Source organism: Pleurodeles waltl, chromosome 6 (genome assembly GCF_031143425.1).
Source record: "Pleurodeles waltl isolate 20211129_DDA chromosome 6, aPleWal1.hap1.20221129, whole genome shotgun sequence".
NCBI lineage: Eukaryota > Metazoa > Chordata > Amphibia > Caudata > Salamandridae > Pleurodeles > Pleurodeles waltl.
The window spans coordinates 1,695,730,420-1,695,756,744 of NC_090445.1; the positions used below are offsets into that span (position 1 = coordinate 1,695,730,420).

At 42.9% G+C, this 26,325-nt stretch overlaps 2 protein-coding genes across 3 annotated transcripts in view; one reads left to right on the forward strand and one right to left on the reverse strand.

Annotated features, from left to right (window-relative positions):
* The window catches only part of RALGPS1 (Ral GEF with PH domain and SH3 binding motif 1), a 1,336,836-nt gene that overhangs the window by 149,272 nt on the left and 1,161,239 nt on the right, over positions 1-26,325 (forward strand). For both annotated transcript variants that reach the window (XM_069241780.1, XM_069241778.1), the window contains exon 2: positions 25,028-25,126. The gene's annotated coding sequence lies outside the window, so the exon portion shown is untranslated. The remainder of the gene's footprint in view (positions 1-25,027; positions 25,127-26,325) is intronic.
* On the reverse strand, positions 11,525-19,769 carry LOC138301366 (uncharacterized). The gene is made up of 2 exons (XM_069241776.1): positions 19,632-19,769; positions 11,525-14,837 (listed from the first exon to the last, which is right to left on the reverse strand). The coding sequence occupies exons 1-2, from the start codon at positions 19,680-19,682 to the stop codon at positions 14,004-14,006; spliced, it is 885 nt and encodes a 294-aa protein (XP_069097877.1). The 5' UTR covers positions 19,683-19,769; the 3' UTR covers positions 11,525-14,003.

The window sequence follows — 26,325 nt, forward strand, 5'->3', positions numbered from 1 at the left end:
TGTGGGAAAAGTTTGACTGAAAAACAGTTGTGTCAACAATGTCTCATACTGAAAACAGAGAATAAAAAACGTTGAGGCAACAAATAAATCAAAAATGTCATAACTTATAGGGCAAAGGTGCATGTAAGACCGGGGGGCATCCTGCTGCTATAGTACAGTGGAGCATATTAATGGGAGGGACTAGTAAGGGTTTTGTAGGATTTGTGGAAGGGTAGCATTAAGGGATAGTATGTTATTAGCAAGATTCAGGGAAGGATAGCATTAAGGGATAGTAAGTCATTGGCAGGATTCAGGGAAGGATAGCATTAAGGGATAGTACTTTATTGGCAGGATTCAGGGAAGGATAGCATTAAGGGATAGTAAGTTATTGGCAAGATTCAGGGAAGGATAGCATTAAGGGGTAGTACGTTATTGGCAAGATTCAGGGAAGGATAGCATTAAGGGATAGTAAGTCATTGGCAGGATTCAGGGAAGGATAGCATTAAGGGATAGGACGTTATTGGCAGGATTCAGGGAAGGATATCATTAAGGGATAGTAAGTTATTAGCAAGATTCAGGGAAGGGTAGCATTGAGGGATAGTAAGTTATTAGCAAGATTCAGGGAAGGATAGCATTGAGGGATAGTAAGTTATTAGCAAGATTCAGGGAAGGATAGCATTGAGGGATAGTAAGTTATTGGCAGGATTCAGAGAAGGATACCATTAAGGGATAGTACGTTATTGGCAGGATTCAGAGAAGGATAGCATTAAGGGATAGTAAGTTATTGGCAGGATTCAGGGAAGGATAGCATTAAGGGCTAGTAAGTTATTGGCAGGATTCAGGGAAGGATAGCATTAAGGGATAGTATGTTATTGGCAAGATTCAGGGAAGGATAGCATTAAGAGGTGGTTCGGGGTTTTTACGATTCAGATATGGGTAGTGTAAGAGGGTGAAAATGTTTTTTTAGGCTTTAGGGAAGGGCAGTGCTATGAGGTAGTAAGGTTTTTTTGGCATTCAGGAATGAGCACCATTAAGGGATACTTCAGGGTTTTTAGAGTTCAGGAAAGCGTTGAATTACGCGGTTTTAAGGGTTTTCTTGGGTTCAAATAAGGGTATCAATAATTATAAGTAAGGGGTTTTAGGTTTAGAAAAAATAGCATTAAGGGATAATGTGGGACTTTTATAGTTCAAGGAAGGGTTTAATTAAGGGGTCTTTATGGTTCAGGGAAGGGTGCCTAAATGGATGGTAAGGGGGTTTATGGTTCATGACGCATAGCATTAAAGAGGTAGTAAGGGGCTGGTAGGGTTCACGGACTACTACACTCTTTATTTTGTAATAGCATTTTATAAAGCGCTACTAACCACCAAACTCTGCCTCAAAGCACTTTTAGCAGTGGAAAATATAGAGCTATCACAGCAAAGTGATGGATAGAAATAAAACAACACACCATATGTTACTTTTCAGCCGCCAGACATGTCCCAGAAGATTACAAAGGCACCAGCCCTGGGCTTCAGAATCAGCTGAGGGGAGGGACTGATGAGGGATAAATTAACCAAATGTCAGAACGAAAATGCGAGTCCTTAAATGTTTCACATGCACATGAGGACATATAGTGCACAACAGAACCAACGTTTGTTTCAAGGCGCTGGTCTATACTGATGTTTTCTGAGCAGTATAAAGGGATAAGTTTTCAAATTACACTTCACAAACTCAATGCAGAGTAAATGAACCAAAACAATTCAGCATATTCATAGCCTACCATTGAGGGGGGCTGGAGGGTTTCAGAGGTGAGGTACCAGCATGGCGGCAGCTGGCATTGCTTGCTGAGATATATTGGATCATTGGGATATAAGCCATCAATCCAGCAGAATTAGACTGTCATATTTGTCATCTGCATTGTTCCATTGGCAGTTTGTTGTGTAATATTGTGAATGGAATGAGGTAGTCCATGTCATTTCTATACAGTGGTGACAGGTCTTTTTTAGGTTGAAGTCCACCAGACAGCACAGCTTGCTAAAAACATTTAGTTTGCTAAAAACATCTGGGGATATTCAGTAAGCTGACCTAGGAATGCATTCCGCCAGTTGCGTACATTGGCATTGTGGTTTGGAACTCACATTTTCTGACTCTCAATGTGCTGACTTTATTTGCTGCCCAGCTTGAGTTTGTCCCTCTGGTTGTGCAAACCTTGTTTACTGTATTTTTCCATAAACTCGCTATCTTTAAACAGGCCATTAAATTTTGTTGTTATCTTGCCACATTTGATGCGCATTCGAAGTCAGAGGTCAAATGTCGTGCTCTCCCTTCCAAGGGAGCTTGGTGTTTACTTTTCTTTCTCTGACTTCAAAGTAACAGAATTTAAGTGACAATCTTGCTGAGTAACAATGCACAAACAAATGAACTGTGCTGATGTTTCAGAATATGTCAGAATTAGTACAAATGAAGAACATTTTTTTTGTAATTCTGAAGTGTGATGGAAACATGTTTCAATATGACCAAAACACATCAATACACTAGATGATGGCATTTGCACACATCGTTTGTGTGCAGTAAAACTGTATTTTGGTGCAAATGTAAAGGTAATTTCAATTGAAAATGTGTTGTCTGTAATGTCAGTGCGCTACCACACCATGCCACACTATGCCACTCTACTGTATAATCTTTCACTCTATGCCACGCCACTCCATTCTATGACATTCCACTCAATGACATGCCACTCCACTCTACGCTGCTTCACTCTAAGGCACCCTACGACATTCCATGCCATGTCACCCGACTCCACACCACTCCAATCTACTCCACAACACAACATGCTTCCCACACCATGCCCCTCCACTCCATACCTCCTTAACCTAATCTACCCCAGTCCAATCTACTCCACACCACTCCAATGTACCCCAATCACCCCACACCACTCCATTTCACTACAGTCTACCCTAATCTACTCCACTCTAATTTACCCCACTCTACTCCACCCAACCTACCCCATTCCACTATAATCTACCCCACACCAAGTTATCTAGCCCACTCCACCCCAATCTACCCCACTTCAATCTACCTAATTCTAACCCAATCTACCCCATTCCAGTCTACCTAAATCCACTCATTTCCATCAAGGGAAGAAAGAGGTTCAAGCTGAACCTTTCTATGATTTGAGTTTTTATTACATAGAATTCTTTGATAAGGTATCTCATCTGAGAATACAGTCAGAATATTGACATAGAAAAATATCGAGCAGTGATCTTAGACAAAAATCCACATGGATACCCAAATTATCCACAGACAACAATATAGATGTTTTTTTTATAAATTGGTTAGTAAGGGTCTAAATAAAAAAATGACAACAGCTTTTGAGATAAGGAGTAAGTATAATTTGAATTACAAAGAAAATATGGCTTTAAAAACTCTTAAAAGAGATAATGCTATATTTATAAAGAGAGCAGATAAAGGAGGAAATGTGGTAATTATGAATCGATGTGACTATGACAAAGAGATCTACACACAATTGAACAACGTTGCATGCTATGAGAGAGTGAAGCACAATCCTATTGTAAATCTAACCAGTTATATTAATAGGATGTTAAAAACGTGGTTTGAGAAACATATACTAGATGATGATGAGTACAAATATTTACGAGTTGATCGTCCTAAATTTCCCTGTTTTTACACTTTACCGAAAATACATAAGAATCTTTTGTTTCCCCAAGGGAGACCGATAGTATCCGGAATAGGAGGACCTACAGAAAAAATATCGGAATTTGTAGATATATTTTTGCAACCGCTGGTAGCGAGTCTTCCATCATATATCAAAGATACTAAACATTTGTTGAGTATGCTTGTAGATATGAATTGGGAATCAAACATGTATATGGTGACATTGGATGTAGAGGCCTTATACACAAGCATAAGACATCAATCAGGTATTTATGCTATTAAACATATGCTAAACAAGAGGTCATCAAGTTTATTTGATCATACAGATATGTTAATAGAAATGATGGATCTTATTCTTAATCACAATTACTTTCTATTTAATGGAGAATGGTTTAGACAAAAGCAAGGAGTTGTGATGGGGTCGAGATTTTATCCCTCATACGCTAATCTGTTTATGGGCTGGTTTGAGGAGACCTGGATATGGGGACATGGAGCAGCAGATTGGCATATATACATCCTCTATTGGGGGAGGTATATAGATGATTGTTTTATGATATGGACAGGAACTCTGGAGAAATGAAAAATGTTTTGTGACTACTTAAATAGTAATGAGGTGAATATGAAATTTACCTATCAGTATAGCACAACGCATATAGAATTGCTAGACGTGGAATTATATGTGGTTGATAATAAGATTGAATGCAAATTGTACAGAAAACCGACATCTTGTAATTCAATATTGTATGCTACAAGTGCACACCCTGGATGTCAAATAGAAGCAATATCATATGGAGAGATGATAAGAAGAAACTGTAGTAGAGATAAAGATTTCCATTAATGTTTATATGACATGAGGAAATGCTTTTTAGTTAGAGGATATAAGGAAGAGATTGTGAAAAAGTCTTTGGGAAAGACATTTCGTTTCCTCGGCAACAAACACTGGGATTGACAGCAAAGAAAAAACGGAAAGATAAAGATGATAAAATAAGAGTAATTCTGGACTATACAGAACACTCAGCTATACTACTGAAAAGTATGAGGAAAGATTGGCAGATCTTTTTACAGGATCAGACATTGAGAAAATATATTGGCAGGAAACCAATAGCTACTTACCGTAAAGGAAAAACGTTGAGTAGTTCTTTATGTCCTAGTTATCGAAACAAACCATTAGATACAAATTGGTTAGATACATATAATAAAGGTTTTTATAAATGTGGTAGTTGTGGAGTATGCAAATGGGCATGTCAAGCACAGAAATACTTTTTGGAGTTAACAATAAGAGATATATAATACAAACATATATAAATTGCAATACTACTTATATAATATACATGTTGATTTGTAAATGTCAACAGATTTATGTTGGTAGTACAATTTGTCCACTTAAGGCCAGGATTGCAGAACATTGGAGAGCCATCAGACAAGATGATGAAAGATATCCAATTGCAATACATATGAGGGGATGTAGTGCAAAAATGCACATAAATAATTTAAATTCTTTGGTTTTGAGCATATCAAGAAAAGTCCGCGAGGAAGAAATAGGAAACTAGCATTAAGGAGGAAAGAATCCATGTGGATAATGAGATTACGAGCAGTAGAATGTGGATTGAATTCAGACTATGAACTGGAATATTTTATAGGTGATAGATAGTGTGTATGTATATTTACTAGTGGTGATATGTGTAGCAAACTATGCATACACAAGGAGAATGTTAACTCAATATAAGTTATTTTGATTGAGAATATAAACAAAATACCAATATATAAGGTGTAGAATAAGATATATGTAGATACTTTTGGCGAATAGGAGACATGAGATTTGGGAGTAGATAATTATGGTAAATAATAGTTAGCTGTAATAATTGTTTGCTAGACATCAACACTTAGAATGTAATTGTAGATTTAATTGTGACTAAACTTATAATATGTCAATAATTTGTGCTCGTTTTATACTGTAAATAAGGAATGTTGTTCTAGAAATATAGACAAATTTTAAATGGGAACACGACTATAAGTAGTGAGGGGTTATTACATTAGCAATGAGGCATTATTTGGTTTAATAATCCTATATGCAAAGGTATTGATAGTGGGTTGGGTGTAATGGTACACAGACGTGAAAGAGATAGTCCTCTTTCTACGTTTATAAGTAGTGATCAGTAAATAGAAAAAGGACTCAGTCGAGGAACGTCAGACGGAGTTGCAGTGAATGAGGAAGTCCTCTTTCTTTGTTTAACACTATGAAGGAGGGGCTATTTGAATAGCGGGGAGACACGTACTCTGTTTGATTTACTTTACACGCACTTGCGGTGTTAGGAGATACGGAGGTGATCTATTCAGAGGTGAGTCTGACAATATATTTTGAAGCGATAAAATAGAGCGTTTGACAATGACTTTGGGGCTTATATAATTGCATACTTTCTGAGGCATTTAATTTTGCTTCACAGGATACGCTCGAAAGTTTGCATCCGGTCTAATAGTAATAACACACTAATGACAAATAATTATTAAGGAGGTAAGCAAGTGAATACAAATGAGAATATAATAAATGGTAGAATTAGAGTTAGAAAATAATATTATAGATAATAATCCATCATCTTGATTCACTATTATATAGGAACGAAATTGGAACAGGAGGAATTGAATTTATGTTGGAACTGTTCTTTCAGAGAAAACGGAATTTGGGAATTCCGTAAGAGCAGGTACAATGGTATGTATGGTAGTTCTGATATTAGGAGCACTAAGATAACTGACACAAAATAGGTTGGGTTGAGGGACTTCACTTGTGTGTGCAAGTTTTGGAACACATGGAGTATAGACACGTCACTAAGGATATTGACCTAAGTACATTGGAAAATAATCGTCTATTCACAACAATTTGTGTAGATCACTAGTTTGTTTGATTTCCACCTGGCACTATATAATTAGATTGTATGCACTAATGTGAAGGTTTATAGTTTGTTTTATGTATGAAATAGAATCAGAGAATAGGAAGAGATATAATAGATATTTTTGTATATATTGTTGACAGCCTTAAAAAGTCCTGAGGAAGTCCAGGGGAGATGTAACCCAGATGAAACACGTGTTGGCTTGGCTGGAGTGAAAGTAAAGAAATAATAAAGAAGAACAATTTGGAACACATCCTGGGACTCTCAATTTGTTGTATATTACATGGAATACAGGTGCTTTTAGTGGTTTTATTAGAAGAATATCGAGCCTGTCACCAATAATATCATACAAATTGCGGCACCAAGAGCATTTGCTGAGGAAGTCTAGTGCAGGGCTAATTTCATTGTTTTTAGTTCTGGATAAAGACAGCTTTAGGCAGACCTCATGTCACTACAAAACACACACATACAATCCCCAAAGGGGCTTTGGGTTAACCCTCTTCAGCCATTGACTTATTACCAGATAAACTAGTCAGAGGTGCAACTGAAATATTGTGGATTATATGACGTTCTCAAGCAAGACAGCATTTTTAAGGCAGGTGAATGTTTGTGGGTAGACAAGTGGATTTAGATGCTACACAGACATGCCAAAAAGATGCAGGCCTTCACACAGTCCATCTGCAACTAGAAGAAAAGGAGGGAAAAATGATTAAACTTCCTGTCTCTGACCACCAATGTTCCAAAGCCAAAAACAATCAGTGACACCAAAGGGCTCACTTTCAAAGCCTCACCCATATGGGGAAATGATTACTCGTACTGTAGAATGTAAAAGCCTGGGTGTTGGGGACGAAAAAATCAGCCGTGGTGTAAAGATACTGAATATTTACATTTCATTTATTTCCCAATAAATAATGAATCCCACACATTTTGCATTGACACCATGATGAGGTAATGACATCAATATCCAACAAAAATACCTAAAACAATTGATGAAAGGGTTGCCCAATGAGAACAGAAGTGACTTAGCTTTAACAGAGTAGCCTTAAATAAAAGGTGCCGATGGTGCAGACTCATGGAAGTATTATAAGAACCAGAGCGGGTTTCTCTGCCAGTCCACGAGCATGGGAGTAATCTTTATGTAGTATAGAGGCTCTCAATAGTGGTGATTAGGGGTACGCATGTGGTAAGCACAACGCATGCGTCATTAACACGCATGCACTTACAACGAATTGTTTTTACCACGCATAAGTCTTTACCTCAAAAATTTCGTTGTAAACGCATGGTTGGTAAAGGCATGTGCGAGGTAACAAGTAGAGAGGTAAGTATAATATATATATACACACAGATATATATATCTTACCCTACCCACTTAAAAAAAATCCCTTAGCACCCAAAAACCCATACTCAGCCTAAAAATGCCCATACCCATCCCAAAACCTAAAAATGCTCTTGCCACCCTAAAACCGAAAATGCCCTTACCACTCCAAAACCCAAACCCAACCTAAAAATGCCCTTACCACCCCAAATCCCTTTACCCACCCTAAACCCTAAAAATGCCCTTATCATACCAAAACCCATACCCACCCTAAACCCTAAAAATGCACTTACCACCCAAAATCCCATACCACCCTAAACATGCCCTTACCACCCCAAAATCCAAACCCACCCAAACACCTAAAAATGCCCTTACCGCTGCAAAGCCCATACCCACCCTAAAACTGAACAATGCCCTACTACCTCAAAACCCATTCCAACCCTAAAACCTAAAATGCCCTTACCTCCCCAAAACCCATACCTACCCTAAAGCCTAAGATGGCCCTTACCACCTCAAAACCCATACCCACCCTAAACCTTAGAAATGCCATTACCACCCTAAAACCCACACCCACCCTAAACACACCTTACCACACAAAGATGTATACCCACCCTAAAATCTAAAAATGTCCTTACCACCCCAAAACCCATACCCACCCTAAAACCCCAAAATGCCCTTACCGCCCCAAAGCCCATATCACCCTAAAACCTAAAAATGCTTTTACCACCACAAAGCCCATACCCGCCCTAAAACATAAAAATGCCTTTACCACCCCAAAACTCATACCCACCCAAAACCTAAAAATGCCCTTACCACTCCAAAGCCCATACCCACCCTAAAACCGAAAAATGCCCTTACCACCTTAAACCCATTCCCACCCTAAAACCTAAAATGCCCTTCCCTCCCCAAAACCCATACCTACCCTAAAACCTAAAATGGCCCTTACCACCTCAAAACCCATACCCACCCTAAACCCTAAAAATGCCCTTAGCACTCTAAAACCCATACCCACCCTAAACACCCCTCACCACCCAAAAACATATATCCACCCTAAAACACAAAAATATCCCTACCACCCCAAAACCCATACCCACCCTAAAACCTAAAAATGCCCTTGCCACCCCAAAACCCATACCCACCCTAAAAATGCCCTTACCACCCTAAAAACCATATCTGCCCTAAAACCTAGAAATGCCCTTACCACCCCAAAATCCAAACCCACCCTAAAACCGAAAAATGCCCTTACCACCCAATAACCATTCCCTACCCTAAACCCTCAAAACCCTATATATATATATATATATATATATATATATATATATATATATATATATATATATGTGTGTGTGTGTGTGTGTGCACTCAAACCAGTTAATACTTACCTGTACTTATTTTTAAAACTTTTACTACACATACACCTTTGCCATACATAACTTTAGAATGAAATTTGTTGAAAGGCATGAGTGGTAAAGGTGTATGCATGGTAAAGGCATAGTGGTAAATGCATTGCGTTGTATTTGCTGCATTGTAAGTGATGTTTCCCCCTCACTATACCACCCCAACCCTTCCATCAATTAATCAATAGCTTGTTGACACCCTTGTTGACAGCAATAGGTGTTGACACCCTCTAAACCTATGCTGTGTAGAGTAATGTTTTAATGCTGGGTCTTTGGAGATGGGCAGTGGCCATAGAGTGGGATTTAATTTAACTTGAGTTCAGGGATTCACTACGTATTAGCTGGGGTGGTACTTCCTTTGGAGGAGACACTGGCAAACGGTATGATTCAGGTTGAAATGACCAAACATTTTCCCTTTTCTAGATTGGGTGGGCAAAATTTGTCGACCTGCAATGTCATACTGAGTTACCTGATCACAGGATTAGCAATGATAAATATTTGCTTATGATAAACTTTGTGGGTAAGTCGTGTTGGGCCTGTCTATTGCAGTGGTCTTATTTTGCTTGGGTGAACATGTTGTTTCCCTACCTGGTGGCTAGTGGCAGCTTAGACAGCCGTTGGAGAATCAGGAGGTTCCTGACTTTATGGAGTTTGTTGAGGTTGTTGCTCCAGATGGCAGTGATAGCTGATGTGCTCTTAGTAAGGATGGGACACATTTTTGCCTGTGAAAGGGCCATAATGATAGGTTGTCAACCTGTTCTTTTTTGTTCGAGTACATGATTTTGTATCAGTAACTAAATTGAAAGATTGTTTGATTTTTAAATAATATCATTATCTTTGTTTGGCTTTCATTGACCAGTAGATTACAATACTTATAACTCCGGGCAGCCTCATTCCTTTTTAATGATGCTACTTCTTGTGTTGACTTTCCTCAGAGGTTGACCTCCTACAGATAAATTCATTATTTTGTCATCAGAGTTGGTCGTGAACATAGTGTTTGGATCGTCTTACATATCCTTGGTGTATGAGTGTTGTATGAGCATTGTGAGCTTATGTTTGGGCTTCAAGTGGACCATTTTGTGCTGGGTCCTAAAAGGTGATGAGTTGAAAGTGAGGCCGATTTGTTATGTGATGATGCTGATTGGTTAAGTAGACATCTGTGTCTCAGCCATAGCTTGCCCCTCGAACATGCGTTGTATATTACTACGCATTGAAACTATAGAGAGATGGAAGGTATAGGATGTCAAGGAGCTATTCGATTCTCTCCTTCACCTATATGGAAGCATGACACATAGGGCCTCAGTACGATTTCGGCAGACGGAAAAGCCCCTCCACCGAAATTCCGATGGGGATGTTGCCGCCATGGTGGCTCCCTACCCGCCGGGCCCATTACGAGTTTCCCGCTGGGTCAGCGGACAGAACCTCAGTTCCCGCCCGCTGGCCTAGCAGGAAACAGCCTACAGCATTGCCTCCGGCTCGTAATGGAGCCAGCGGCAATGCTGTAGTGTGTAGGGTGCAGCAGCATCCGTTGCAGGGTTCACTGTCTGCAAAGCAGACAGTGAACATTGTGACGGTACTGGCCAGGGGGGGGCCCCCGCACTACCCATGGTAGGTGCATGGGCAGTGAAGGGGCCGCCCTTGGGCCCCATGCACCCGTTCTCTACCAGTCTTTTCATGGCAGTGCTACCACCATGAAATCGCTGGCGGAGGACAAAATCCTAATCCCCAGGGCAGCACTTCTTGGAGCGCTGCCCTGGTAGATTAGGACTGCCATGACCGCCAGACAACCAGGACAACTAATCCTGGTGCTGAGGCGACCCGAGCGCAGCACGACTGCGTGGTCGTAATATGGCACTTGGACGGCCGCATTGGCGGTGGTCCGACCGCCACTGCGAACCTGGCGGTCATGAGACTGCCAGCTTCGTAACAAGGGCCATAATTTTGAGGAGAGGTAAGGAGAGAATTTGCAAACAGATACTTAAATTAGATTCACTGTGGAGTTATTTGTTGTAGTGACTTAAATGTTCGATGATTAGGGATAATTCTATACATGTTTCTTAAAGCATGTCTACTCTCAAATCTTATAGTATGGTTGTGAAGGACAGTGAGCAGACAACAGAGGCTGTAGAATCTGTCACTATATATTCAGGTCATTTGTTTTCATCATAGTCACAAGTTCAAGGAGCCAGGAATCTTCCTTTGCTTCCGGTGCACTTTACCAGTGGAATAATTGTGTATCCTGAAAAGAAATGACTTTCAGTCATTTGATGATTTTTATTTTTTCTTATCTTTTGACAATTGCAAAATCATGTAGCAGATGATAAATTACAAATCATATTACATATATACATATATCTGCATACACCTGAAATCCTATATAAAAACGGTAAAACGAATATGAAGTATTATCAATATATTGGAAACTCTGTTGTGCTACTGTTGATCTAACAATTTAGCAGTGGCTTAGGCACATTAAACCTTCGATCAAGTGATGAATGAAGTATCGGCAATAGCAGTGTTTCCTAATGCTAATCAAATCCTCCCCTTTGGCCATGGACCATGCATGATCTTACAGCCAGCTATCGATCAATGAATCATATTATTTGCAAAACGCACTACTCACCCGTGAGGGTCTCAAGGCGCTGATGGGGGTGGGGGGGTCCTGCTACTACTCGAACAGCCAGGTCTTGAGGTGTTTCCTGAAGCTCTAGGGGAAAAGTTTGGCTTCATGATCCTGGTTCGCACAGTGTGTACCCACTCCCAGGCGTGTATCACATGGAGTATGTTTGAGCTGTGGTTGCCCACTCTCACGTGATAACCGCTTCTGCGTACTTCATCCATTTCACTTACATCCCTGGATGAAGCCATCAGGTACACAGAAATCACACTCCTTATGATTTCACAGTATTTAGTGAAGAATGTTTGTTTGCTAAGCAGGTGGATAGGTGCAGAGCCTCACCTGCAGCAGGTGCAAGGGGACCTAGACCTAGTTGGGCTCCCAAGTTTTATGCCAATAAATTGTTTGGCACCTGTGTTCAGTCACACCTCCATTCAGTGCTGAGGGACATCAGTGCCCAGATGACGGTGGGTTTGATGGTAATTGCTGAATGTGTCTTAGAACTTGAAGTTTTAATGATGCTATCTCACTGAAGATACTTAAGGTCATTCCTTGGAGCTACACACAGCTAGTAACTACTGAATTCTGTTGCTTGCACATAAGGCAACAGCTTTCTCAAAGTGATAACTGACAAACGCCTTGAAAGCTTGACTAATCCCTGTACTGTTCTGTCACAGAATTAGGGCTCAGCAGATTTCTTTTTAACAAAAGTAGAAACCAAGGAAGTTAACTTTTCTTAGTTCACATAGCAGATTTCATTTTGCAAAACTAATGAGACTTGCAGGTGGACTCATTTAAAACGGCAGATTCAATGTCTGAACACGGAAAGCAGCCAATATTTGGGCACTTATTTCGATGCTAGCACTGCAGTCCGTAAGATTCATGAGACAGAGGGGCTTCTCCTGATTGACTGAAAGGCGGGTGGCCACAATTGCTGAAAGAGCAGGCTTTTTTCAGCAACTTTGATTGCCCATCTTTCAACTTTGCAGAACAACCTTAAAAAATCTCTTTGTTTACACCATTCTGATTGGCTGCTGGGCAGCCATTCGGAGTAACTCTTGCTCCCCACAGCATAGCTGTCCCTAATGGGCAGGTCCACTGTAATTATGTGGCATGGGAGGAAACCATTATGTGACAGGTTTGAATATATCATCCTCTGGCAAGAAAAAAACAAATGTGCAGTATAATGCAGCACGTTTTGTGAGAGTATTACTTCCTTACTTTGTCAATTTTTCACAGGATAACACAATCTAGGCAAAATTTTCACTTCAGTGGTACCAATTTAACATCCAAATAAAGCAATAGGCAACATTGTGAAAACCAGACAACCATTGCAAAGGGCCGTCCATTGCACAGCAACACATGATGCTGCATTTGTTTTGTAACTTTTGATTTCTTTGAGCTAGAAACATTTCTTTCTTGTTAAAATATGCAGATTATTCAGCAGATGACCAACTATGTGGCAAAATGTAGCAAATCCATAATGATGCAGAAAAAGCCTTTGCTGCAAAATCACATAATTCCAGTGGCCCTACTAATGGGGTGGGTAGATCAGGGGTTTGTGGACAGCATTCTATACTGCCTTTTAATACCTGTTCTTTTCTTTCTGTCCATGGAGTGGACGTGGATGCCAGAACAGCAGATTTGTCAATGTTTTGTTCTGTAAACGGAATCCTTAAACGAAGTATGCTACAAAAAATAGCAGAACATTCAAGAGGTGCTGCACCTAAATTAGTGCAACACATTTTAGTGCTCGTCTGCAAAGATTGGGACTCGCGTGTTATTTCCAGGTGATCTCATAAAAGATCATTTTAGCAAATGAGAACATGTTTTAGGAGCCAGAAACATAGGCCAAGATCAGGATAAAAAGATTTTCTTGTGGACAATGCTTCAGGTAATACATGGGTTGTCTCAATGCAAAGCTGCCTGGTGTACATGCCCTGTTTTCATAAAGCAGCTCTTTATCCGCAAGCAGTAAATTGAAAATGTCTTTGAGTGCTCTCTCTATCCAATTTCCCTTGAATTACTTACAGTCCTGCACAAAGCAAAGCAATTTCTTGGCATTGATTTCAGCTTGATACGGCCGCTCAGCGTCTCAAAGCCTAAGTGAATGGATATGTGGTGACTTGAAATGCGATCAGCTCTTTTCACTCAATTATTCCTGTAGAGGCTGGAAGGCCAGTTCATTCGCTAACTTTTCTATTGCATCAAACCCGCTGGCAATGTTCAGGACATCAACATCCAGCGAGATGACGCCAGCCTTTCTGGAGGACGCTTCATCGGTGTCTATTGTGATGGTGCATGTGTCCTGCAGTTGGTAGGTGGCCTCCCTAGTTGTATGAAAGCTAGCATAATGTTGGACTCCTGCCATCCGTAAGAAGCTTTGCATGTCTAAGCTTGCATCAACCTTCCTTGCCAGATTGGTGTGCAGAGCTAGCGCCAAGTACTCAATCATCTCCTCCTCGTTTGATAGGTCCTCGTACGTGCCACTGAGATCCATGGTGCTAATGCTGGCCTTTACGGGCTGGTCCATTGACTGCTCGTCAAGATGTTGACACGCTTGTGAGGTTTGCAGATGGACAAGCTGCCTTTTAGTGTCCGCAGCATCCTTTCCTGTAGAACGTTTAGATGTCTTCTCGCCGATGAGCCTGAGTTCTGCCTCCTTTTCTCTATGTGTCCCTTTGCTGTGTTTCTGGTTCTTGCTGTTGTTGAATCCCTTTGCCTTGGTGGGGGTTCTTCCTTGGTGTATCGCACTGTTCTGCGGTCCTATTATCAAATGCCATTGTTGGTTCTTCTGACTTAGCCACATCTGATTGGCTGCCAGTTGGAATGTGCTGGTGTCGTAGTAGTGAAGTCTTTCGATGACTTTTCCTGTACAGATCGCCCCAAGATCCAGCACCTTCGCTTCGCTTGTTTCATCTACCCAGTACTTCTGCTGGAGCTTTACCGTGTGACGTTTCGGCGGCTCTTGTTTTCTTGCCATGGTCTGCTGTAAAAGATAGTTGAAAAAAGTACAAGTTATTTTTTGATGGTAGATCTGGTGTGCATTCCCTCAGTGAGATTGTTTTTTAAGTGCCACAGGGTAGTACATGAAATGCTTTCTGAGCTGCTTATTTCAGCCACAGTTACGTCTAGTGAGCTGCACTGAAACTGTATTTTTGTGGTTACATTCAGTGATCGACTTAAACGTTCTGCCTTTTTTCATGTTATAAAGTATCGAATTTTAGATAGGTAACAATGAATTAATTACATGGATGTTTTTCACCGAGGGGTTTTGAGTGACATCAAATTGCGATCTTGAGCAAAACTCGAGTTGTCTATGATGTCACTCAGAATTTGAGGTGAAAAAGATCCCAGTAATTCACTTTTTACCTGTTTATAATATTTTGCTATGTATAGCTCCCAAACTCTTTCGCCCCTGCTTCCAACTGCTACGCAGTGGCAAAGGAGCAATCGGGGAGCCAAAAGGAGAACTCCGCCAATGAATGGGGAATAACCCTGAACACATTACACGAAGGAGGGTAGGACAGAAATTTGCCTGACAACTACCACGAAGGGGAACATGTTATTGCTTCTGAATGTCACATACCTCTGCATGCGAGTTCGAAATGCTTCTTTTTTGCTATAAGAGTGAGTATTGGGTGGGACATTGGTTTATTATTCGTACTGTTTGCACTTTGAGCTATGAGTCATGTTCACTGACCTGTATCAACGTCCCACCCTAGGGAGTCTTGACTGCTTTCCACAGGTACCACTAAGAGTTGGGTGCATAAGAGGTACTTTGCCTCGTTGCTCAGGATCTATAGTAGGTTGGTCCCTGGGACATCAAGAGTGAAAGGCCTTAACCACAAATGTTGGGCCTAGTGGCCCATGCATGCCCTGTGGCCCTTTGAACTGGCTTCTGATACACATTTTGCACAATGTGCCCCGTATCCTATGGGTGGCATCGCTGTATATTTAGGTATGCAGCGATGCAGGGACGTTTTTTGGTCTAGCTGTGTGCTCTACCTATGCACTATCTCCACATGGTGCAAAACCTCCTATGTGTATAGAATGATAGAAGAGGGCATTTTATTGTTACCTGAGAACCTCTTTAGTCCAGATGATGTGGTGCACTCCTTGATAGCTAATGCAGTTCTCATTTGCACTCAGAAGACAATAGTCAAATATAGAGTCACTCTAAGTAGCTTAAAAAGGAAGAGTGGGGTGCTGGAAGGGTCTGTAGCCTTGGCTTCTCATATTGTAATATCTTCAGACTCAGGCAGCATCACAGAAGAACTGCTGGTCCTGACAACGCTGCTCTGGTAGTTGGTCCCCTCTGCAGGCCTCCACTTCCATTATGCTGTTGACAGAATGTCATTACCACCTACATGCAGGGATAATGTTTGCCACCTATAGTGAAATTCAACTGTGGGAGATTTTAGAAACTGATACTCACATGACTTCATTTTTTGTAGATTGTTTGATATTTAGATTTCTGCCCTGCAATATATGTCCCATTAACTGAAACTCCTCTATCATTCCAGCCTCAGATTTTCAATTAATCAAGTGGTAATGCAATTTAGCCTGATTGGAGCTAGCATTCTGCATCAGAGAGGAGCTACTCTATGTTAGTTCTACATGTGGCATTGCATAGGGTTTCACCCTTTAGCAATGCCAGACAATTTTCCAAGTGATCTGAAGATGTATTGGTTATGCACTTTTATAAATGGCTATTCTAAAATGAGAGATGTCAACACACTCCATATGCAAGCCATGGAGATGTGTGGTCTCACACCCTGTTTGGGAGATCACCAGGCTGACAGGGGCTGCTGGGTACCAACCGTGGTGGGAGAGATAGTTTGCCACTGATGTCCTGGTGTCCTTCTCCACAACTGGGTCAAGTACCACCCTGTCCCCACTTGACTCTGAGTAGAGAGAACGAGCAGTCAGAGGCTTCTTGATGTTATAGTGTGGGGGCAAGAGCTCATAACTCAATGGTCCACCAATAATCACAACGATTACAATGTCCAGCTCAGTAATTACCTTACAAAAATAAAGTGCTGTATTATCATACTAAAATGTGATATAACACACTCTCCCAGGAGGGCCAATCTAAAATTAGAATAGAGGGGAGCATGGTCCCCCTCCTTGAGCTTGTAAGGGCCCCAAGGACCACATCCCCGAGGGTTGGCTCAGCTGCTTTGTGTCGGGAAGCCCAGCCCTGGGACACCGTAATTTCCCTACCCCCAAGAGCACAGCAGGGAAGCATATGTCTGCTCCCACCTGGTGGGAGCATTTTTAAAGCTCCCGCTGGGTGGGAGCAGACATGCATTTGCTGTTTGCAAGAACGAAGGCATGTCTGCTCCATATCAGCAGGAGCTTTAAAAATGTTTGTGTTGGGTGAGAGCAGACTTTTGTTTCCCTGCCCATGCTCTTGCAGATAGTGAAACTCAGAAAGGAAAACAGCTACTCCCTCCAGGTGGGAGCAATGCTGATTCCAGCAGCTGCCAGGATGCTCCACACTTCCCCCAACATATTGTTTGGTGGGTTTCCCAAATCACCTGAGGCCCCAGGAAATGGGGTCCCTGGGGCCACTATTGGATTGGCATGAATAAAAATGACTAGGCCCTGGAGATGTTGTCCCCTGGCCCTTAGTGGCTCAGGGAGGGGGCTATGCGTACCTAATTTTACATTGCTCACACAAACCCCATGACCGATCAGTCACTGATTGCTGCATCAGTATTATGTGGCTATGGGTCATATGGCACAGGTGGCAGGACAAAACCGGCCCTCTAAGCCTTCTGCTTTGCCATGTGGGCCTCTTTTTGGCCCACCCCAATAATAATGCTACTCATTCCCCTACCAAGGAGATCCTTCCCCTCATCCCTGTCCCACCATAAACCTCTGCTCCTCAGTGATATTCCTCTTGTTCCATCCTTCTGCCACCCTGACCCTTGTTGCTGGGCTCCCTCCCTCTGTGTCACTGTATTTCACTGTTGTCCCTGTCCCACGTCTGGCAGGATCTCCACGATATTTGATATAATCCAAAGCCTAACCACTTTTACTACTTGACTGGAACGTTTTATGCAGATTTGTGAAAAAGAGCAGGGATTTAGCCAAACCAGACATCGTGATTTCACTGAAAACTTCTGACCAAACTATAACTACAGAGTCACTATCATTGACTCTGTAATTGACACCACGACACAGTACAACACACCTTTGCACATTACATCTCTCCAAAGCAGATGTGTTGTATTATGCTTGGTTTCTGTCATTTAGCTGTGACAAGATGCCAACTTACAACTAAATCTGTACACATCACACCCGCTCCACCAGTCCTCTGCACATTACTACTTCAGATTGCACAATCCCACACTGGGCTACAAACCACACCATACCCAACCCTACACTCTTCAGACCTTACAAAATCACAGCATACCCAACCTCTAACAGCACATCCATCTACAACACACTGAATGTGGCCATGTCACTCTGTGTAACACCTCACCGCGACATACCACCACTTTGCATGGTCCATCGCCACATCTCAACACACTCTGCCACTTCCCAGAACCCACTTCTGCCAAGTCCAAGTTCAAACGAAGGACCACCCGCTGTGCGTGAAAAGCGACTACAAAGCACCTAAGTTTGACACCACGCAACCATAACTGAACCTACCTTCCAGAAATGCAAAGTTACTGACACGCTATCCATACCCAGTGTCAATCCATATGGACATACTAGCGTACTAGGAGTAAAGCTGTCACGACCAACCATCACATCTACGTAGGACACAGAAACAGGCATGGGTGGAAGCTGGGAGCTGCTAGGCCAAAGCCCCTAGCAGATCTGCTGTCTCCCAGAGAAAGAAGAGCAAACTTTACCAGGAGGCCACTGGAAATGGGAGAATCCTTGTACCATCCCCTTGCAGACAGTGCAGGACTGGATGTTCTCTTTCAGGTGAAAGAGGCTCTTTTCAGGCCAACTCACTCCAGAAAGAGGCTTGGAGGGCAACAAAAGCCTCGACTCTCATTTTAAACTTCTGTGTGCTTTTGAAGGTTCACCAGAATCCTTGTGGTGAAACCTGGATCAATGCAGAGCTTGGAACAGTTACAATTATTTAAACATAATCCATCGATTTCGGATACTGCAGACTTGCATTTTAAACCCAATATAACCAAAGCAAATATCAGACCCCGAAAAAAACTAATATGAAATGCCAGCGGTATTGAAGTGCGAGATGAGGGTTGGGGGCAGAGCGGAGGGCGGAGGGCGGGGGGGTGGGGGGGGGTTGGCCATGTCTGAGTGACACTTGATAAGAGAACTGCGGGTTATTGCAGCTCACTGTTTCACGAATGTCATGTATGTCACATGGCGACGTGTTCGAGATTGTGCACCGATACGAATTTCAACAGCAAAGGAAGAGTGTTATTAGTATCTTCTAATGCTGATCAGTTGCAGAATATATGGAAAACATAATTGTGGTAACCTTTAAATAGCCAAAGCATGTCACAAACATTTTATAAATCCGCAACCTTGATAAACAGTGGTGCCGACTGATACATAATAATGCATATTAATATTCTAAAGTTACTTTAACTAAAATATTTACAATTTGATGTTGTGCAGAGGCGACATTTTCTAGAGTTAACACACTGGTTTACAAACTGTTTTAATAGTGTTCACGTAACTAAAGATTGAGTACCCTGAATGCCGAATACGTCTACATTAGAAGAAACCTAACGATAGTTTAAGACACCCTGAGCTGTTACCAAAAGTTACACAAACGCCAACTGACCTTGTTCGGGTGCCGCACGCCGAATACTCCCCTGGGTTTGTCCGGTGGCATCCCTTTATAACCCGTTTCTGAAAGTTTCCGGGTGGGAGGGGGCCGAGTGAAAGGTCAGCCCTGCTGTGTCCGGGCTGAGAGCCCAGCAGAGCTCGCCCTGCCTTGTTTGTCTACGCTGGGCTTCCTTAGCAACGGGACGCCAGACGCTGCCGGTTCTGTTTACACGCCCGCGGGTTGGCAAGAGGGGCATAGCCAGCACTGAGGCCCAGACGGCCAGGAGCACAGGCGACACACCCAGAGCACAGGGACTGAGTGGCTCAGGCTCACAGCTGAGCATGGCCACCATGGGACCTTCTGCATACAGGTGGCTGACAGGCATAGGTCCTTCATAGCTTCTAACTTCCTGCAAGGTGTACCTGGATCAGCAAAGTTGCACTTAGTTTTTAAAGTGCTGATGCCTATATTCTGAAGCCTGACTCCACTGGTGAATGAGGGGGTTTTATGTGCTAAGATGTCAGGTGACAGAAAACATTGACCAGCCCATCGCCGACTGACATCATTGAGGCGCTAGGGATCCATAAGGCTGACCTTGCCAGATCTGGTAAGATATTAAACACTACTGCAGCAAAAACTAAGAAAAAGTAGGTTTCAATAATGAGAAATGAAGTGAGAGACTCATCTAATTTCAGGAATGATGGACTTAGAAGGAGGCAAGTATATGAGCACTGACGGACATAGAAGGAGGTATATGAGCACTGGTGGTCATAGACGGAGGTATATGAGCACTAGCAGGCATGGAAGGAGGTATGTAAGCACTGGTGGACCTGGGAGGCGGTATATGAGCACTGGTGGACACAGAAAGACGTATATGAGCACTGGCAGACATAGAAGGAGGTATATGAGCACTGGTGGACATAGAAGGAGGCAGGTATATGAGCACTGGCAGACATAGAAGGAGGTATATGAGCACTGGGGACATAGAAGGAGGTATATGAACACTGGTGGATATAGAAGGAGCCAGGTATATGAGCACTGGTAGACATAGAAGGAGATATATGGACACTGGCAGATATAGAAGGAGGTATATGAGCGCTGGTGGACATAGAAGGAGGTATATGAGCACTGGTGGACATAGAAAGAAGCAGGTATATCAGCACTGGTGGACCTAGGAGGAGGTATATAAGCACTGGTGGACATAGAAGGAGGTATATGAGCACTGGTGGACATAGAAGGAGCCAGGTATACGAGCACTGGTAGACATACAAGGAGGTATATGGACACTGGCAGATGTAGAAGGAGGTATATGAGCACTGGTGGACATAGAAGGAGCCAGGTATATGAGCACTGGCAGACATAGAAGGAGGTATATGAGCACTGGTGGACATAGAAGGAGGTATATGAGCAATGGTGGACATAGAAGGAGCCAGGTATATGAGCACTGGTGGACCTAGGAGGAGGTATATAAGCACTGGCGGACATAGAAGGAGGTATATGAGCACTGGTGGACATAGAAGGAGGCAGGTATATGAGCACTGGCAGACATAGAAGGAGGTATATGAGCACTGGTGGACATAGAAGGAGGTATATGAGCAATGGTGGACATAGAAGGAGCCAGGTATATGAGCACTGGTGGACCTAGGAGGAGGTATATAAGCACTGGCGGACATAGAAGGAGGTATACGAGCGCTGGTGGACGTAGAAGGAGGTATATGAGCACTGGTGGACATAGAAGGAGGCATGTATATGGGCACTGGCAGACATAGAAGGAGGTATATGAGCACTGGTGGAGGTATATGAGCACTAGCAGGCATAGAAGGAGGTATGTAAGCACTGGTAGACCTAGGAGGCGGTATATGAGCACTGGTGGACATAGAAAGAGGTATATGAGCACTGGCAGACATAGAAGGAGGTATATGAGCACTGGTGGACATAGAAGGAGGCAGGTATACGAGCACTGGTAGACATAGAAGGAGGTATATGGACACTGGCAGACATAGAAAGAGGTATATGAGCGCTGGTGGACGTAGAAGAAGGTATATGAGCACTGGTGGACATAGAAGGAAGCAGGTATATGAGCACTGGCAGACATAGAAGGAGGTATATGAGCACTGGTGGACATAGAAGGAGTTATATGAGCACTGGTGGACATAGAAGGAGCCAGTTATATGAGCACTGGTGGACATAGAAGGAGCCAGGTATATGAGCACTGGTGGACCTAGGAGGAGGTATATGAGCACTGGCGGACATAGAAGGAGGCAGGTATATGAACACTGGTGGACATAGAAGGAGGCAGGTGTATGAGCACTGGTGGACCTAGGAGGAGGTATATGAGCACTGGTGGACATAGAAGGAGGCAGATATATGAGCACTGGTGGAAATAGGAGGAGGTATATGAGCACTGGTGGACATAGAAGGATGTTTATGAGTTCTGGCAGACATAGAAGAAGGTCTATCAGCACTGGTGGTCATAGAAGAAGGTATATAAGCACTGGTGGACATAGAAGGAGGCGGGTATATGAGCATTAGCGGACATAGCAGGAGGTATATGAGCACTGGTGGACATAGAAGGAGGCAGGTATATGATCACTGACAGGACATAGAAGGAGGTATATGAGCACTGGTGAATATAGAAGGAGGTATATGAGCACTGGTGGATATAGAAGGAGGTAGATGAGCACTGGTGGTCATAGAAGAAGGTATATAAGCACTGGTGGACATAGAAGGAGGTACATGAGCAGTGGCAGACATAGAAGGAGGGATATGACACTGGCAGACATAGAAGGAGATATATGAGCACTCGTGGACATAGAAGGAGGCAGGTATATGAGCACTGGTGGACATAGAAGGAGGCACGTATATGAGCACTGGTGAACATAGAAGGAGGTAAATGAGCACTGGTGGACATAGAAGAATGTATATAAGCCCTGGTGGACATGGAAGGCGGCGGGTATATGAGAACTGGTGGACGTAGAAGGAGGTATATGAGCACTGGTGGACATTGAAGGAGGTATATGAGCACTGGTGGACATAGGAGGAGGTATGTGAGCACTGATGAACATAGAATGAGCTATATGAACACTGGTGGACATAGAAGAATGTATATAAGCACTGGTGGGCACAGAAGGAGGCAGGTATATGAGCACTGGCAGACATAGAAGGAGGTATATAAGCACTGGTGCACATAGAAGAAGGTATATAAGCACTGTTAGACATAGAAGTAGGCATGTATATGAGCACTGGCTGACATAGAAAGAGGTATATGAGCACTGGTGAACATAGAAGGAGGTATATGAGCACTGGTGGACATAAAAGGAGGTATATGAGTACTGGTGGACATAGAAGGAGGTATATGAGCACTGGTGGACATAGAAGAAGGTATATAAGCACAGGTAGACATAGAAGGAGGCAGGTATATGAGCACTGGCTGACATAGAAGGAGGTATATGAGCACTGGTGAACATAGAAGGAGGTATATGAGTACTGGCAGACATAGAAGGAGGTATATAAGCACTGGTGCACATAGAAGAAAGTATATAAGCACTCGTAGACATAGAAGGAGGCAGGTATATGAGCACTGGCTGACATAGAAGGAGGTATATGAACACTGGTGAACATAGAAGGAGGTATATGAGCACTGGCATCAGTAAAGTTTGCTACAGATGCAGGAGGCAATACATTCACTGTGCTAGGTGGTAGTCATATCATAGAAGGAGGTATATGAGCACCTGCATCAGGAGGTATTTGTACAAAAGCAGGTGGTGATGGATTCTCTATGCTCAGTGGACATAGAAGGAGGTATTAGAGCACTGACAGACATACAAGGAGGTATATGAGCACTGGCATCATTAAGGTTTTGTACATAGGCAGGAGGCTATAGATTCACTATATTAGAGTACAGTCATATGGTAGATGGAGGTAGAAGTACACTGGCATAGGGAGGGATCTGTACAGATTCAGGAGGCGATAGATTTACTGTGCTCGGTGGACAGTCATACCATAGGAGGGTTTTGTACAAAAGCAGGAGGCGATAGATTCACTGTGCTCGGTGGACATTTATATCATAGGAAGGCCTTGTACGAAAGCAGGAGGTGATAGATTCACTGTGCTCGATGGACAGTGAGACCATAGAAGGAACCAGAGGTTGCTGCCCCTGGCATCAGTAAGGGTCTGCAAGGAAGCTGGCGGTGGGTGAGATACTATACGGATTGGGTTTTGTAAGCTTCACTTTGTGAAGGAGGAGAAAGAGATTGATTCACCCTACTCTGTGGATATTCATAATGTCGAAGGAAGAATGAATTGATTAGCTATATTAGGTGAATATTCATAATGTTAATCAATTGACGTGTTAGGTCTGGCTACGGGGAGCCTTACCTGAGCCCTATCTCATGTGAACAACCGAAAACAAGCACATCTATAACCCCTAACAGGTTGAACGCCCCACTCCTGAGGCGGATAGCTACAGCCACAGAGCAACACTCTGTGCTTTTTATATCACAAGTGGCCCTGCCAGGATCACGTAGAGAACACTGGCACCAAGGACTCATAGAGGGGGTGTCTGCCCGATATGTCAGTGTATTCAAGTGGGTGTGTAACACAGTTGTGTGCCTGTGTTCTGCAGGCTTATACATCCAGCCCTGCTATGGGAACAGGGAGCTCCAGCGAATCTCCACTACTGAACCAACCAGGATGAAATGCATGTGTGTGTGTGTGTGTGAAGCCCTAAAACTGGAGCCATTCCAGTTAACACAGTTTGTTATCCAAACTTCAAGCAAAACAAAATGGAATGAGCGCACTGATACCTGATATACATTTTGCAAACAATACTAATGTTTTTATTTTTATTATTTATTTCCATCTGATGCCACATACATTAGCAGTAAACAGTGGATTGCTCGCGCTTCCGTAATGAGGCGCTGCAGTTTGACTTCTAAGCGCTGGATGCAAATAGGAAATGTACCAGCGAACACACTTCACTAGCACAGTCGATTACACTCACGCTACAGCGTTACTCACCAGCAGCAACTGCGCCTCAAGGCGCGGAGAAGGTGGGAGCGCAGTACTGGTACTGCTGGTAACAGCCACCCAGAGCACCTCTCTATGGGATGGCTCGAGTACTCCTGCACCCATTTCTTCTCCACATTTACTTGTGCGAGGCGCTATATAATATTAGGTTATGTTGTGTCACAGGTATCTGTACAGGCTGCGTGCTCTGATTCCACTGCAGACCAGAGGAGGCCTCAGCAGCTGGAAATGATGCCCTTATTCACGTCTGCCCCTTCGCAGTGACACCCCTATGCCACGGCCATCCACTTGTGAGAGTTTGATCTTGATGTCTGATGGGATACTTGAAGTTTCACTCTGCATTGACTACAAAGTCATGATATATTTGTATTTTCTTTGAACAGAACATACAACCCATCTGTGAGTGCATTGGGGGCAGTCGACTGCAAAGCCTCGTGTGACTGAATACATGGGCTCATCCCAGGACACGGACCACACAACGGGTAGGTTGCAGTCATATCATTTTGTGGGTTTATGTTGAAATATAAAGGGGTACGCTTCACAGAGGCCACTAAAGGGGGTGTAGATGCTTGATATATAAGCTACATAAGTCTCTTGCAGAAAATGTTACAGTGTACACACTGAGTCTATGACACGTCAATAGGGTTAAAGTGATTGAGAACGTTTGCTTTTGATTGAGTTTTATTCCAGTTTTCTCAGATTTTTTTTTACATGAGTGACGCTACCCGTCCCGCCCCCCCCCCCCCCCCCCCCCCCCGTAGGTACCACGAAACGCATGAGCTGATTGGTGCCTATTCTCACACTTCCAATATTTTTAGCTCCAGGTCCCCTTCATAAACAAACTATGTGATCTGGGAAAGTAAATGTGTATTTCACACCCGAGGCTAACTTTCTAGCTTGACTTGGAAAAATATATTATGCAGCAGGCAAAATTTTGCTTAATGCGCTATTGCTGAGTTTCACATATTTGTGTATTTTTTCCTCCTGATTGTGCTTTGTCTTCTAATTATGTCCTGTGGGAGACCTGCATAGCTCGCATGATTTTTCGTACTTAGGGTACACCCTCATTGTTAGTGTTTTTTGCAGACAACCTGTGAAATCTATTTCCCAAAATATGCACAATCTTTGTGAAAATTGTGCTTATGAACAGAAAGCCTTTTTAAGTCTGTAACTAACCAAATGCATTTAAATTCTATATAATTGGAGTTTCCTTAAAATGCTCATAAAACCAGGCTGCCTGTTGTGTCACGGAAGGTTCTGGTGCTGGGGGCAGAATTTTAGGCTGCAGAAAAAATGACATTTTCGTACCCAGGGCACAATTCGGGGGTACACGCGGGTGGGCGCCGTCCACCCACTATTTTCATGGGGACGCCGTCCACCCTGCCAAGAAGTTGGACTCCACAGAAATCTGCTGAATTTATCCCGGGTGTAATTTTCAGGCCAAGGGACACGTTGAGCAGGGGCTACACGTTGTCTACTTTCGATGTCCTGCAGCACGTGTAGGCGGGTCTTTTTTATTTTTACCCCAACCCCCCCGGGGCCAAAGACAAAGGCCAAAGTTAAGTGGCCACCAGGCGTCCCTTTGATCCAATATCATGACTTGGACTGGAACCTCACACTTAAATACAACAGAGAGGAAACAACGCTCACAGCTTGTAGTATCTCTTCACAGGTACTTAAG